Source organism: Bombus affinis, chromosome 9 (assembly GCF_024516045.1).
Source record: "Bombus affinis isolate iyBomAffi1 chromosome 9, iyBomAffi1.2, whole genome shotgun sequence".
NCBI lineage: Eukaryota > Metazoa > Arthropoda > Insecta > Hymenoptera > Apidae > Bombus > Bombus affinis.
The window spans coordinates 13597327-13613660 of NC_066352.1; the positions used below are offsets into that span (position 1 = coordinate 13597327).

Sequence of the window (16334 nt, forward strand, 5' to 3'; positions counted from 1 at the left end):
TATGCACTGTGGCATACCAGAACCCCGTGGATGCGCTACAGATCGAGTATCGTAAGAGTTACCAGATAGAATTCCGATAAACAGTGAACAGAAGAGGTGGTCGGTTACCCAACGTCCTCCTTTGCAACGAGAATCGACGGTTAAGCGAATTCGACGTGCGTTAACGAAGGGAAAAAGCTGGATACCATTTCAATAGGTTTGTTTCTCTTTATTTTTGCGCGAAATCGATACAGCTCGCGTGTCTTCGTTCCTTCCCCTTTTTGTCTTGTTGCCTCTTCTTTCCCTTTGTTTTTCCTTTTTATTCTTCACCATCGTACCGTATTTTATTACGAGGCAAAAGAATAAAAACTTGATTAATACGTCCGAAGATTTATTAAGTTAAAGATGTTCTAACTGGAAGGAAAGTACTTTATCGTTGCGAAAGAAGTGACAGCTATCTATCCAAAGTTCCGCGTGATCTATCAAAGTAGCTTCTAAGCGTTACCGTTGTATTATTCGCCGTCTACTAAGAGATTCGTCTAAACTAAAGGACTCGCGAACGACAAAGGAAGGAAATTCTATCGAATTTGACTTTTCTTCCTGTCCAAAAGAGATTCGCGTCGTTCGAAGAGCTTAACGTTGAATCGAAACGCGCGATCCAAGTGAATTTGCACTCCTATGTGAATCGACATCAGTTTTTATCCGAGGAGCTCCTTCGTCGAGTCCCGCTCGACATTTTTTCAGTCCTACCTATTTCTTGTGCAACGCGCGAAAGAAAAACAGGATTGCATCCTGAAAATTGTTTCGAGATATATCATACGCTTAAAAATTACAAAATACAACGAAAGTGTGAATAAAACTGGTATTTAAGCGAATTTGTTTCTTCCTTTATTTATTTAAATTGTCTCGTTCTTTGGTTAAAGTAAATTTCAAATAAAACACTTAAAAGCGTTGAGAGCTACTGGTAACGAAATTGAAATAAAATTCAGAGTGCAAAAGGTTACAAAAGCTCGGCAATTCGATTCTTCTTGAACTGCGTCGAGAGAAAAGAAATGCAAAAATCCTTATCTACCCTATCGTCCGATACTATACTAATCAAGCATCCTCGCAACCAATCAACCCTTCAAACCCTCTAAAAATCGAGAAGAAGTTCGATATAATAACGTGGAAACGATAACTCCTAAGGGACGTTGAACGAACGAGCTGGAATCGTGCTTCGACTCATAGATTCGATTCATAGATTCGATTCATAGAAACGAGAAATGATTAAACCGTGGCTGTGACAGGTGACTAGACGAAGAGGAAAAATCACCCCCTAGGTGCCAGAGAGTGCCGTGGTAATTTCGCGACCAGCGTTGCCCGCGAAGAAAAGCTTTCTCGCGAGGGTAAAGGGAAGGCGGAGGAAAGGATGGCGACGACGAACACCCTATGGAACGCTATCGTGCTCCTCTTTATCGAGGGCTTTGTCCTATGCAGTTTTTTGGCTACGTTCGATTACGCCCCCGAGGCGAACGCCAGTGTCAGAGAGAACAGCTACTTGCCTCATCTAAATGGAAAAACGAACGCTTTGCCGGTCTCGTACACACGTAAGTCCTACGATCTCGGTCTCTCTCGATGGGGACCACCTATGGCTTTCTACCCTTATTCGTCTTCCTCTTTTGTATTTTTATTCCCTTTTCCTCCTTCTTTCTCATTTTTCTTCTTTTACCTGGTTCAACGTATTCGTGGTGGTTAGTTGGTGGAAGTAGAACGTTCGTAATAAAACACGATCTTTCTCTTATATTTCTGAATAATACTGGATTAGTTACATGGTGCTGTAAATACACGATCATCCGTGTAAGCGTTGGGACGCCCACGGCCTTAATTAATCGCGAGATGAAAATTAAAGATACCAGAACTACTTTGGAAACTTCTGTTTCGCGAAAACTCGTCGAACCAGATATCCTTATCCGTCATCTGGAATAATCAAAGAAAGTCGAAGCTCTTATCGTTTTCTTTGTGCCGTCTCTGTCCCCGTGCTTTAATTTTCAAATATTTAATCGTATTTCGCTTTCGTAAATATTTATCCATTATACCTGTACAACGTAATTTTACATAAAAGATAAAAATCCGCGAGGCACCTCAAATATGTATTTATATCTTGAGAAACGAACAAATGCCAGACAGAATATTTAAACTAAAGACGGTTTCTTCTTCAAACGCGGTTTTCTTATTCCTGATTTTTGCCTTATTTCGAACCGCGGAACCTGCCCGAGCACGCTCCAACCACGAATCTCCACCCACTCTGCTGTATATACGTTTCCTTCTTCATTTTCTCGTTGCGATTTTTACCCCTACAACGAGAAACTACGCGTTTTTCTTCGGTCTTCTTTCATCGTGCGGTTTCGTGAAAGATCACGAGCAACGAAAGACGGCGAGAGAATCGTAGCCAGTGAAAGATAACGAGAGGCAGGGAGACAGATACGCTTGCGTAATATTCTCGTGTTTACCCGTGGAAGGATGTAAAGAGTCGACGCCAGGGCTTAACTTTATCCATGGAGTCGGATAAAGTACGTATATTAACGTCGTACAGCTACACCAGAAACCTCTTTATAAGATATGGCCGGCACTGTGTTTCGCCAAATCGTCCTACGCCGTCGTTGAGAACGACCAACTCTTCACGATTACGAAATCGTTGGTCTCTTCGCTGACGATAATCGTCATGATTTCTTCTATAGGCTTCTTTTATTGTTTGGGCTTTTATTGATAGGCTTCTTTTTTTGTTTTCGTGTGCCGGCTGTTCGTCGAATTTTTTAGTTCCATTGTCTCCGTTTCGCGAGAGTTTCGTGTCCTTTCTGCGTACGTGAAATCAATATCAATCAAACGCACGTGAAAATGCTAAATTCCTTGGAAAATTCAACGCTATCGAGATATCTGCGATTCTGCTACGTTCGAAACAATTTCAAGCTTCGAGGATCGTGTCGAATTTAACTTTAATAAAATATCGTCAATTTGGCGAGCCTTAAAGAATATGAAGCTACTACGGTAGAGCAGCAGATAGAGTCGATGAAGCTCGTGTTGAATTTATTGTGATTTTACTGAAATATTTACAGCTCTTCTTCTGAATTCCGAGAGACGCAAAATAGCTGTTTTTTATGGATTCTAAGAAATTCAAAGTATAAAGACTGTGAAAATCGGATGTGTTTGTAAATGGTTGATGAAGGAAGTTCTATTGAAGCTGAGATCGCGTTTGATCGTTGAGATGGGAGTTCGTGAAAAAAGAATGGAAATTAGGATGCTTGTTTTTTATGATGGACGCCTTTAGGGAAATGAAAGGAGAAGCTTCCAGTAGCATCCAGAGGTGGAAACGCCCCATTCCTTTAAAGCAAGCGTTTCATTGTTTATAAAATCTGTTACTCAAACGTTCCGTTCCATTCGTCTTAGGCTGGCAATTTTCTCAAACGCGTACATTTAAATATTCGTTAAAAACTCGCGACTTGAGTCAAAAATCCTACCACTTGGTCAAGAAAAATACTTTTTGTTGAAAAATATTTCGAACGCTCGCGTAATTTAGCTGTCGTCGGAAATGTCCCGAAATTTTCTCTGCCCTTTTTAGGATCGTATTACGTAAAATAACAAACTACTCTATTATTTTACGCTTTACGACAAACTACGTGCTTGTTGTTGACAAAAGTGTCCTTTCTTCCTAAAGTTATAATTTCCAAGTATCTTTCATTTTGCGTTTTTTCTCCGTCAGAAACATGCGATCCAATTGAACAAAACGCTTTACAAAAAGCGTTTTGAAAAAAAACGCGTACAAAAGTACAGATATTGTAATCGAAGATTTTAATCTTAACAGATCGACGTTTGCCAGATGCGAATCCACGTCTCGAGTTTCTCGAGCGTCGCCGATGGCACACGTGGAAGAACGTTCTTTTTATTTTCTCCAACGTTTCCATATTTTCCATTTACATATTTACCCTGTAAAAATATGCGGGTGGTGAGACTACGTGCACGCGGCAGCATACCGACGTCAAAACATTAATATTGCACGGAATAGTATCAACAAATTCTGCGACAATCCGCATATTAAAAATACCATTCGGTCGAAAAATTCCAACATTAAAATGTCTTTCATTTTGCGTCGAGAAAAGTTCTGCAAAAAATCTCAATAAAAGTATAGATCTAAAAGAACTGAATTCAAAGCTACGTATTCAAAGGTACATATTGCAAATCAATATCTCTAATTTAAAACTCGCAAGTAACAGCAGCGGAACAATTTCTATCTCGACATGTACGTTAAAAATATCATTCCACAACGATTGCATCAAATATACGATACGATTAGTTTAAGATATTCTTTTGAAAAGACAGTGTACGATAAACTTCAAGATAAATATGTAACAGGGAAATATGAAAATAAAAGAATCTACAAGAGAGTTTAGTAAAGACGAGATTCAGATATAACTGTGACTCGATAATTTGGTGTAGATTCGCGAATTCCAGCAAACGATAATAACACGATTAAGGAGGTTATTACGCGCGTAAACGTAATAGAAACGCCAATATCTCTGGAATTTCGAGGGCGGAATAACGCGGATGAGCACGTAAACACTTCATCGGGTGGAATCTGAATTTCAAAGTGATACTTTGCGTAGATTACTTAACTGTGTCTACGGGCAGCGGCATAATTGGCGGGTTAATCTCATTGCTTCTCAAAGATTATAAATTTTCAGACGTCTACGGCCAGGGCAGACGCGTGTTTTCTCATGGAAATCGGTTTTCACCACCAAATTTCCTTCTTATGGAAATCGCGACTGTCACAGAGAAAGCCTTGGGAATAGTCTGCGAACGATACGGAAATGTAAAAGTCCTATTGTCGTCTTTCGTTTGAATGCAACGTCGAGAAACAACGCTTTCTCTTTGGCGAAACGTGACAGGAAATGCGGTAAAAGAAATTCGTTTACTTATCAACTCGTCAACGTCACTTTTATCGTATTCAGAAACGCGCGCTGAGAAAAAAACGAAAGAATAATTGGAAAGAAATGTTACTTGGTATTTTCTGTTTCTGAAAGCTCGAGTTCTGAAAGGTACGAGATTAAAATTAATTATTCACGAAGAAACGAAAGGTAATTCGAGGCTTGTTAAAAATCGATACGCATTTAGTAACGCGTGCCTTTGAATAATACAAGTAGCTAATAACGAGCGGTAATTGAAATTCTGGCATTGATGTTTCATAAATGTTATTATCGATATTTCCAGCAGAATGATTTAAGTCTCTTGTTATAAATTCATTTGTAAGTTACGTTTTTTATACTGCGCTCTTTAAACCAGCTTTATACCTCTATAAACCGGACCCGACAAAGGGCTTTTCCACCATAATTTCCTTCCAATAGGAACTCGTAACGAACAATTTCTTTCCCCTTCACCACTTTATTATTCGTTCAACGTACAAAACAGCGTACAATGTAAAAAGAAAAACAATGGTGCTCAGCAAGACCGAATAAATTGCATTCTTTAAAGTCGTACTGCGTAATCGAGCGACGAAATTCCACTTTACATTTATCGCAACTCGCGATTTTTATTTATCCTATTTTTCCAACCTATAATAAATTTCTTTCATACCGGACCAATGAAATATGCGATAAAAAATACCTCCTCTTCCGTGAACAAGGAACGTTACGGTAACATCTGGCGTAATTAGTAAATGTCAATATTATCACCGAGGACCCTCTTTACACGGTTTAAATTAAATTCCGCAAAACAGAAGCACAAGCGTGTCTGGATATAAATGAGAAATTACATATGACGTTAACGATATCCACGGGCGAAATAAAGGGACCGTGCAAATGAAAACGACATAACTTTGTGAAAAAATAATGAGAGATAAAAGCGTTCGTATCGTCACTTTATCGCGAGAATTCATGCGAAATAACAGTGATCGATCAGCTCCAATTAACGATAAAACGGTGGATAATACAACACGCGTTTCTTCATTACAAATGAATGGATCGCGAATCCCTTATTCATACGTAAACCTGATAAATAGAGACAGTGTGGTAGAAATGGTGATGGAAAATCGTTACTCGTACGAAAAAGATACACAGCGACGCGAAACGTGTAAATTTTGCCATTCCGGGAGAAACTTTTGCGCAATCCATGCGAAGCTAGACCAAGTTTGACACTATACGTACCTGTTTATATACAAGTTGCAGGCTTAAGTTTCGCCAACTTATACCAGCTGGATTATGCTACGCTGCACAACTCGAGTGAAAGGGTGACAAGTTTTGAAAAAAAATCGGAACGTTGGCTGAGAGTTCAGCGAAGTCTAACGGAACGTTTGGATGAGAAAATATGGCGTTACGCGACAGTTTCGCGAAACTTCGTGATTATTAAACCGCAAAGCTTTCGGTGTAACCATCGTGGATAATATAAAATTATGAAAGCTAGCGAAAGAATCCTTGGATTAGCGAGAAAGTTATCAAATTAGCTAAAAGGGATATTCCGTTTTTTCTTTTCTATTCGGAAAATACAATTTATCGGTATTTTTCCTTTTTTTTTTTTTTTTATAGGCGGCGCAAGCGTATTATAGGGTGAAACTGACGATAAGAGTCTCGTTCATTTTTAATACTTTCTTTCCATTTCGTGTAGTTTTGTTTAAACGCGTGCTTGAAAAGAAACGATGTTATTAAAAATTCTTATCTTATCATTTGCATATCTCGTCCAATTAAAATTTCATCCTGTAAAAATGATCCTAAGAAAATTGCGATATTATCAAAGTGGAAAGGAAAATAAAGGCGATAAAAACTGGAAATCAGATAACTTTCGAACAAACAACTTTCGAGAGGGGAATCGAGAAGTGATTTTAACTACTCGTTCGAGGGAATAATCGAGTCGCGTCGACATCGGGACCAATTATCTTTGGTTTGAAAGTCGGCTAATGCGATTCCGCTGCAACTTTATCGTCGTCGATTCCGTTTCTCTCGCTGGCTTTTCAAAATTACTGTTTGATGGATGCGAACGAGCAAAAAGAGAGCCCACCGTCGAACCTTCCTTTTTTCACCCCCCCTCCCCCTCCCTCTCTTTATCATTCTCTCTCTCTCTCTCTCTCTCTCTCTCTCTCTCTCTGTTTCTCATAAAAGTCACGACAGCGACAGCGATGCCTCAAGTGATAAATAGATTATCCGGACGTGACTCGAATAATTTCCACCGGAAACCAATGGTTTTCTGCGGCGTAAACGCGTAACCAAGTCTTATCCCCTTCGTTTTCCTTTTTTCCCCTTTTTAGTCGAATTCGCGTTTTATATTTCGTCTCGTACCTTTTCTCCTCTTTCGGTGGCTTCGAGTTGAATAAAAATATCGATGGTAATTTATCGTGCGTTTAAAGAACCGTGAGATCCAGGATTTTTATCAGAACTGCTTGTTTAGGGGGAGAAAGATTCGACGGATTGGCGAAAATGAGACATCTTCGTTAGCGAAGGATATTTATCACGAAGTTTGAATTTTTCCTATTATCGTGATTTAATTGAATTTCATTTGCAAAATAAGAGAAAAAGTTAAAATAATTTGCAACTGGTAAAAAAGATCGAAAGAAGAATTCTCATTAATTATTAACGATATCGATAGAATTCATATTTAAATCTTAAGATCGAATGTCAAAAGTTATTCATATTTATTCTATTAATAATTCATATTTGTCCCTTTTCATGTAGAAGTGCAGCTGCAAATGTTTCGAAGATTCTTAGTCTTCATTTTCTGGTGGCGTTTGCTATATCAGTGACGACGTCTCGATGTATCGATACGATGTATGCACACGCTCGACGAGAAACTAGGCGCTCGAAGAAAAGCTCCTCCCTCTTATGAAATGTGCCTCCGACCCACTTGAATTTCGACTCGACTCCTCGATCATCGCATATAAATCATATATCCGCATATAAATTACACCGATGACAGTGACACCGCAATACCTATGATAAATAAATAGATCACCAGTACCGGGAAAGTCTCTTCTTCTTTCATACCGTTCCACTTCCTAAGGAAATGTTGGAATAAGTTGTCCGCCATTCAGAAATTCTTGCACCGTTCACTCTCAGAAATACGTACAACGAGAATATTATTAATCCTTTGACAACGCGATAAAGCTACGTAAAACGTTAAAACGAACGATTTACAAAGTAATTATCGAATCATCGCATAACTAACGTCGTCTCTTTCTTTCTTGCGCTTCGAGTTTCCAAGATGAAAGGAATCGCTAACTACGGAAATTTACATCTCGCGATTAAATTAATAATTAATATTAATAATTCTACCATTTTGTTAGCACCGTCTTATCAAAACCAAGCAGATATCCAAATACGTTCAAGTAGCAATCTATCATTCGTCGAATAATCAGCAATTCTTTCACGTCTTTGCTCGGCCAATGATCAATAACAGGCAAATGCAACTTCGAGCTGCAACTTTCTTCGCGACGAAAATCGACGGAGGCCGATTTTCTTGCATCAACGGTGTTCGAAGGAATTACAAGGGAAAATTCGAATCCCGCCGCCAGTCGCTATCAGCCGACTCGTTTCCCCAGCAAAAACGGTGACCCGGATCAGCGCGATTTTCCGGTTATTATGCATTCACGGTGAAGCAGCGACACCCGGTGATGGATGAGTCCCGGGGCGAAGCGCGAATTATCTGTTTCGAAGCGAATCCTAAGACGTCCGCCGGTTTCCCAATGATTTACGAACATATTTTACAGCGGAATGGCCGGCGTGTCGCCTCTTAATCCAGCCTCTTTTACGCGTTTGATTTATTCGCGCTTAATTTCGCCCACGGATGAAAATTCAAACCGGCGAAATCGATTACGTGCAGCGGCGAAGAGTTACCCCCACGACCGTCTACGTCAGGGGATAGAACGTCCGGATATCATTCGCGCGGAAGGTTCACGCGAAGCGGAAGCACCAGGTTTTTATCGCGAAAATTAGTATCGATTTCTTGAGCGGCGACAACCGGTCGCCTTTTTATTTCGGTCTCCGTGTCACGTTTTAATTAAGAACGCGGGATGATAGAGGAGAATTATTGAAATTGATGTAGTATCTAAATGGGTCTTAGAGGAAAGGACAAGTGATGATGTTTTGATTTAATAAATAGTATTCGAAGCAACGAAATGATTACAATGCTGCCGTACGTCTTAATCTCATATGCGGCTTTCGACTTCCCGATTCACACTCTCCGGCTTCTACACTCGCTTGTTCTCGCTTCTCAACTCACACTCCGCACACCTTTTGTATCCGTCCTCACCGGCTTCTCAACTAACTCTGCCTTCAGCGTCTCTTTGCCTTTTCCCGTCCTTCGGGACACGTGTCCCGAAACGCCCGTGGCCGGGGTCACGCGGGCCCTTTCCACTTAAAAGAACCGACGACACATTGAGATACCCGACAATGCCGCGGCTTTCGCCACTTTGTTTACGGTTCGGCCGATATCTTAGATCTTTTGTCCACGATACTACATTGATAATATTAGAAGAGTTTGTTATTTCTTCGTATGAAACATTTTTGTTATCTGGAATTAGAAGAGAATAAATAACGTACGATACGATGATTAGAAATTCTTTACAGATAGAGCTATAGGGAAAAGATTCAGGAATTTCGATTAGGAATTTTTCAAACGGTGTTTTATTCGGTTTTTCAAATGGAATGTCCAACTTTTCTGTAATAAGATTCCGTAGAATTTAGCGAATTCTGAATATAAAAGTACGAAGACACGTTTATCTCGGAACGTTTATTTTAAAAAACACAATTGCCTGCAGACTTCTCTTTATTTCCGGTAACAGTTCCTACTGCGAATCGATTCAATTTCATCATTGTTTATATAGATCGACGATTAACGGTAATTTTAATAGCTAAATACATGGATAAACGTAACAGTGTCAATTATGCGGAATGATTTTGATGTTCTGTGAACGTCGGGGAATTAAATTGTAGCAACGTGTCAGCTAATGAGTCCCTCCACGTAATCTCATTGATACTTAATCAATCACGTTAAATCAATTTTTCGACGTATCCACGTATTACGTATCCACGTAATCTCATTGATACATAATCAATCACGTTATATCAATTTTTCGACGTATCCAACGAATAATTGTCGACAGGTCAAAGATACGTAGCTAATTAGCGCTTTTCACAGGAAATGCGAGAATGATACCTTAATTCCTGACAAATACGTAAAACGAACCGCGCTTCAGAAAACCAAAAAAGGGTCGTATCGAAGAATCAAATTTAATCGAAATCGCTCTTTGAGCTGTTTGAGCAATGACAAGAAAAGAAAAACTCTATGAAAGGAACGTCAAATCTTCTTCCCTACAAGAATGATTACCCTATTTACCGTACATAAAACATGTATTACATTATATTATTCACATAAGCAAACGAACTCATCAATCAAACCATACTTCATGCCGTTGAAAAAAGAAGCACATGGAAGCTTCGAGTCTCTTCTGGTATAAAAACCATTACATTATCCTATCTGCTTTAAGTGATACCTTGGACCTGTATTACGTTATCCACTTAACTGAACCAGATTCCACCCTAAAAAACACGTTCATCCGGCTTCTCAAAAAATTCCATCGCGAAAAGGAAAAGACCAACTCTTCTTTACCATTAAAAGAAGTCGTCCAATTAGTTTTAAATTTGTTGCATCTACTCGCCTATTAATATATCAGACACGAGAATTAACGATTCTCCGTCACGCGCAGCAAACTCACCCCCGTCCTTTCAAAAAATTGTATCAAAAAGACAAAAGTACCAAATGTCAATTCTTCTCTGCTACGAAAGAAAACGCGCGATTCCCTTTGAATTTCTTACACCTTACGATTCGTCTATCAACATTCGTTTCACCCACGAGTTATCCTCCATTCGGAAACACCGATGGATATACCTAGCGAAGAAAGCTCACACAGCCATGTTCGAATTGCCCCGCGTTCTTCCTTCGAACGGGCCACGTAATTACAACGATCAATTAACGAGCGATTAACACCGATCTCCGGCGAACAAACGAGCGACCCAGCCAAACTGATTAACCGCACGCGAGCTGTGCATGCGCCTACAAAGAGCTTTTTCTGTTTTCTCCTTGTGCATGCGTGCGATTTCGGGCCACCGTTAAAACGACTCAGTGTATCAAGATGTCCACATGATGATCTGGATCGGATTCGGCTTCCTGATGACGTTTCTAAGAAGATACGGACAAAGCGGGATGGGACTGACGTTCCTACTCGGCGCTATTTTGATCCAGGTTGCCATGGTCTGCGAGGGAGCGATGAATTTTCGGATAGGCACCGCGGCTTCCTTGTCGTTAAGAAGGTTGGTGAAATTTTTATCACGATATTTATCACAGTTTTATTTTAATTTCTCGTATTATTTCAGCAATATCGCGATACTATTACGCTTATTTCCTATTACGTTTATACGAATAATTTATATTTACGTCTGTTATTTAACGTCGTGTCTAAAGTTTTATAACACGACCAACCGTAGGAAATTACCGAAAAAACCGGATAGTCTAGCCGTAAATCGGAGAGCCTATGGTTAATTCCATGGAAAAATTTTTCCAATGCATATGTAGCTGACGAAGCGTTCCATTTAAAAAATTAAATGAAAACGTCCATCGTGGAACTCGTAGTTTTAAAAGTTTCAAACCTCACGAATTATAGATCGTTTGACTAAGCTTCGTTAATCCACGAGTTGCTTTCGAAACTTTGAATTACAAATTACACGGCTGATGGAATTATAAATGGTGATTGGTTCTCGCGCTTTGCAAATACATATATGTAATGGGAGCGCTAACGAATTTGCATAACAATTCGCAAGGGGAGAAAAAGCACAGGAATACAACGGTTGAATAAAATCCACTGTAATTTTATTTAATCGTGAAACGTATTTTATTTAACTCGGCGATTCTTCGCGTTAACGTACAACGAATAAAACATTTCCTGCGACTCGAATATTTTTCACGTCCAACATCCAACTAAAATATTTACAATAACGGCAACTGTTACAAAAACGTGTATAGCAGATAATACAGTTAAAAGCTTTAAAACTGAAATATTCATAAATAATAATTTTACGCAAGGAACAAAGCACAGGAAATATTATTCTTTTTCGATCACAGGACTGGTTCGTTTCTGATCCGCCCGCGATGAAATGATAGAAACGTATTTCGGTTTTAGTTATTAATTAAGGACGATGTAAACGAGATTTTCAAAAATTTTCAGTCAAAGGAGATTCGAAATTACTGAGGGTAAAATTTTCACGAGGATCACGAAAACGGATAACGGTGCTTTGAGAGGTAGAAACTAACGGAAGCGAAAGTAATTACTCTCGCGGCTAATTATGTCGTCGCATTCATAATGAGAATATTCTGAATCGTTGAAAACTTCCTCGCTTGACCAGATTCGAGTCGGATAATTCCGAGTCGGAATTATCATGGAATTAAGGTTGTAAGCAAGCTAATTGAAACATATAATATTCATTACGCGACTTTTCTCAGAATTAAATTAACTCTTCCCGAGCATCCTTTTCATACACCAGCCCTTTCCATGATTTTACTTTAAAATCTTAGAATTTTACTTAAAATGGACGTATACATATCGTCCATTAAATAGTAGACTTTATATTTTTCCAACTTTGGTTAACGAAAGTCTTATCAACTACTTTTCTTTTGTCTCGCTGTTAATAGTATTTCGTTTCGACAAAGAATCTAACTTTCGATTTCACTCGGTTAGTCGCTGTTATTATTAGTAAAAAGAAAAAAAAAATAGAAAACAAATTTCGATATATTTTTCCAAATAATCGGTACGTTATAGAAAACTTGAAAATGTCGTCAGACACGTTCTGACAAATTCCACGAACTTTTAAATCATTGTTGCAACACTACCAACTTAACTGAAAGTTTTTCAAAGATGTCATCGATCTACAGATTTACTACGACAAAGTTACAAACTACCCTACAGTATTATGGATAGCCTATAATATTCAAGGTATCGTAAAAATGTTTCCCAGTAACATAATAATTCCCTACAGAGGGAATTCCAATATATAACTACGTTTCAAATTATTCCAAACTGTTTGCAAAATGTTCTACATATAAACCACATTGTGTACTGTAATACCCAACAACAATGTACAAAGCCAAAACAATAGCGCGTATGGTGTACCGTTGAAATCGTTCAGAGAGAGGAAAATACAATTTCGACATATTCCAAACTGTTCTAAAACATTCTATAAACTTGTAGAGTATTCTATATCGTTTAGAACATTGCAAATAGCCGCGCGTGTAACATGGAAATGTTGCTCAGAATCTTTCCTATTTGCAACGATATTTCAAATCGGCTCGGCCACGTTTTAAAACGTTTTATAAACTTCCAATGCGTGGAAAAACTATTGCGTAACGTCGCGAGATTTTCTCACAACTTTCGTACGCGTTGATGCTACACAATCTTGCAAGAAAGTTGGAAATAATTTTAACGCGAATCTAACGCGTCACGCGAGGCTTTAAATTGCAAGAACAATTTTAGAGTATACTGTACGAAGTCTGTTGCATGATGTTACATAAAGTTTCCTTAATCCAGCAAAGATCTTCTGGGTATTCAGCTTGAAGCAGACTTAGGGCCTAAAGCATCTAAGGCACCGCAACAATATCGCAGAATGTTATATAGCTTCCCTAAGTGGTTTCACGAACCACGATAACAAAGCGCGCAGTTGTTTGCCACAAGTTTCTGAAGCTCGCTGCTTAAGACAGATGTATTAATTCCATATTTCCTACCTTCCCCCGCTCAATTTACAGGTGCTTTTCCATTTGAATAATCTGACTAATTACGAAATACCATTGCACACTTCGATATTTCAAGTTACTTTCCATACGCGAGAGAAGATATATTGAAGTTAATCCGGGGAATCCGAATTTCCTTTTTGCAAAATATTCTCCAAGATAAACGATTCGAAAGTAAAATTTCTCAATTTCAAGAATCAAGATATTTTTAAGAAATAAGAAATTTCGTTGTGACGATGTTAGTTGAACGGTGTAAAATAGCGCTGGTCCTTCTCGATCGGCGAATTACGAATCGTTAAATTTGTATTAGAATAAAGAGAACACTATATTTACAACTATTTGTAAATAGCAATTTATAGGCTATTCGCTTTTGTAAAAAAAATTATCATGGAGAATATCATTCTGTTTGGAACTTCTACTGCTTCGATCGAGATTTTTACAAATATTTGCAAAATTATCGTCATCGGGAGGAATTATGAAAATTCTTGCGTGACACAAGGCCGAAGTTTGCGTCTTATCTATGTCACTGTATTCGAAAAACGCATGGTACACGTACATATGTAGCTATTGGAAATAAATAAATTCGTATAGCGGTCCCGGTAATATACACATCAGGTTCCTATCGGCAGAAAAGTCCGAGGATATTTTTATCGGATACTGCTGCAAAATATATTCGAACCGGCCGATGCGCGATTAAATGTCAAAGCCAGCTTGTAGAATTGTGTTTACCTGATACATGAATAGTTGATAAGCCGAAAAAGTGTGCAACGAATATTCTGTGTTTCGAGTCCTCTCTTTTCCCTTCGTCGAGCCATGAATTCACGCTGGCCGATCGCAATAAGAGAAATAGTCAGTCTCGAATAACAGTCCGCTCGAATTTCCAAACGAAAAGTGATCATAAAGTGGAATATCGCTGTATTGCTTTTTGTTAGTGTAATTACTTTCGCAATTTCTACGTTGTTCGTTCGTATCTGTTATAACAATTATTTGCTCGTATTGAGTAATTCGTACACAAATATGTGTAAAAGTGCATTGAAAAATATACAGAACGGGTAATAGAACAAGAGGATCGAGCGAAAATAAAAGAGATATTTTACATTGAATTTTTAAACGGAGCGTTTGATCTGTGTTTAATTTGCAAATAAACTTTTTTCATTAAACGCCAAATTCCTTGAGCTCTACGTTCGTTAATATATGATACGAATAAAACGCTACAACGTCCTTAGATAAGTTCTTGTCTAAACGCTAGACAAGTTCTTCAAAATGTATATATTCCCAGAGAATAATTATCGTTTGATAAATATCTATAGGTACAATATTCTCCACCTGCAAAATCTTCTACGATCCTATCCTTCGTATCGCATTAATAATACATCGCGTCATGATAATTTAACATCACCTTGTTCAGCAAATAGACCGGTAAATTCTTCGTTGGAATGGTTAATATCTCTTAATCACTTCCTTCAGCCAGAATTTTCCGTTCCCTGAACTCATTCAAAACTTCAATTTATTCCCATCTCAAGTTTCGTTCTGCATATCTTCGCTTTCTAAATGCGGTGTTACGAAAAATTTTTCTCTACCTATATTCTTACGAACTATTGGGTTGGCAACCGAGTGATTGGGCATTTTGTCAATGCCACCTAATGATTTTGTCATTATCATTGTCATTATCATTGTCATATCAATAACATCGGAAATTATGCACGCGCTACCCGCTTGCCGCCTTCCGTTTGCCTCTCACTGACAACCATTGTTCCAGTTATCCCAAACAGCGTTAAAAAACAAGAATAAAGAGCAAGGTGGCTGGGAAGCTTGTTCGAAAGAAGCAACGTCCTATCTTCCATGGTATTCCAAAGGAATAAAAGTAGAAAACGAGAAAAGAAAATAAAACGTAGATTCAGTTTGGTTGCTATACACGAGCCACAAAGGCGCGGAGGAATGGTCGAGCTAGGTCCGCGAGAACGAACCACCAGGATATCACGTCCGTGTTCCGTGTTCCGTGATCCGACTTGTTTGCATAACAGTCGAGATCGCGCTTTCATGTTATGAATACTGATCTCCGGTTTTCGGGGCGACTAGCAGCCGGTTAATAACGCGCCGGTTAATAACGCGCCGGTTAATATCGATCAACCCACGTGGAAACTTTCAGCCTGCTGAACGCGGACATTGCGGTGGTCACGCCGTTGATATCCATGGGTGCTTTGCTGGGTAAGACGACCTACATGCAGCTCGTGTTCATGGGCATTTTCGAACTGATCATGTTCAGCGTGAACAAATACGTGGGAGAGCATGTGTTCATGGTAAGTCAACTCCTGCTTCTTCGGGCGCGTTTACGAGCGTCACGCTCGATTTTCAAACGATCCACCATCGAGAGCGCGAGTTTCTGCTCGATACCGGAAACGACTGGTTTAACGGCACGTAAAGAGGCTTTCCGCCAGGCGCGTTATCGGCTTCTGCGGAAGAAAATAATGGATATTGGGTGATGGATGGGGCGCAGAGATCGAAGAGGAATTTTTGCTAATAAAATGAGGTGTCGGGAGCGTGCGGTGTTGTTGGTTAATTTT

At 39.0% G+C, this 16334-nt stretch overlaps 1 protein-coding gene across 1 annotated transcript in view; it reads left to right on the forward strand.

Moving 5' to 3' along the window:
- Positions 1–16334, forward strand: part of LOC126920677 (ammonium transporter Rh type A) — a 26998-nt gene continuing 10664 nt past the window's right edge. The window contains exons 1-4 of the mRNA XM_050731393.1: positions 1–196; positions 1266–1565; positions 11117–11303; positions 15920–16070. Of these exons, the coding sequence (XP_050587350.1) occupies positions 1388–1565; positions 11117–11303; positions 15920–16070 (516 nt within the window). The 5' untranslated portion in view covers positions 1–196; positions 1266–1387. The remainder of the gene's footprint in view (positions 197–1265; positions 1566–11116; positions 11304–15919; positions 16071–16334) is intronic.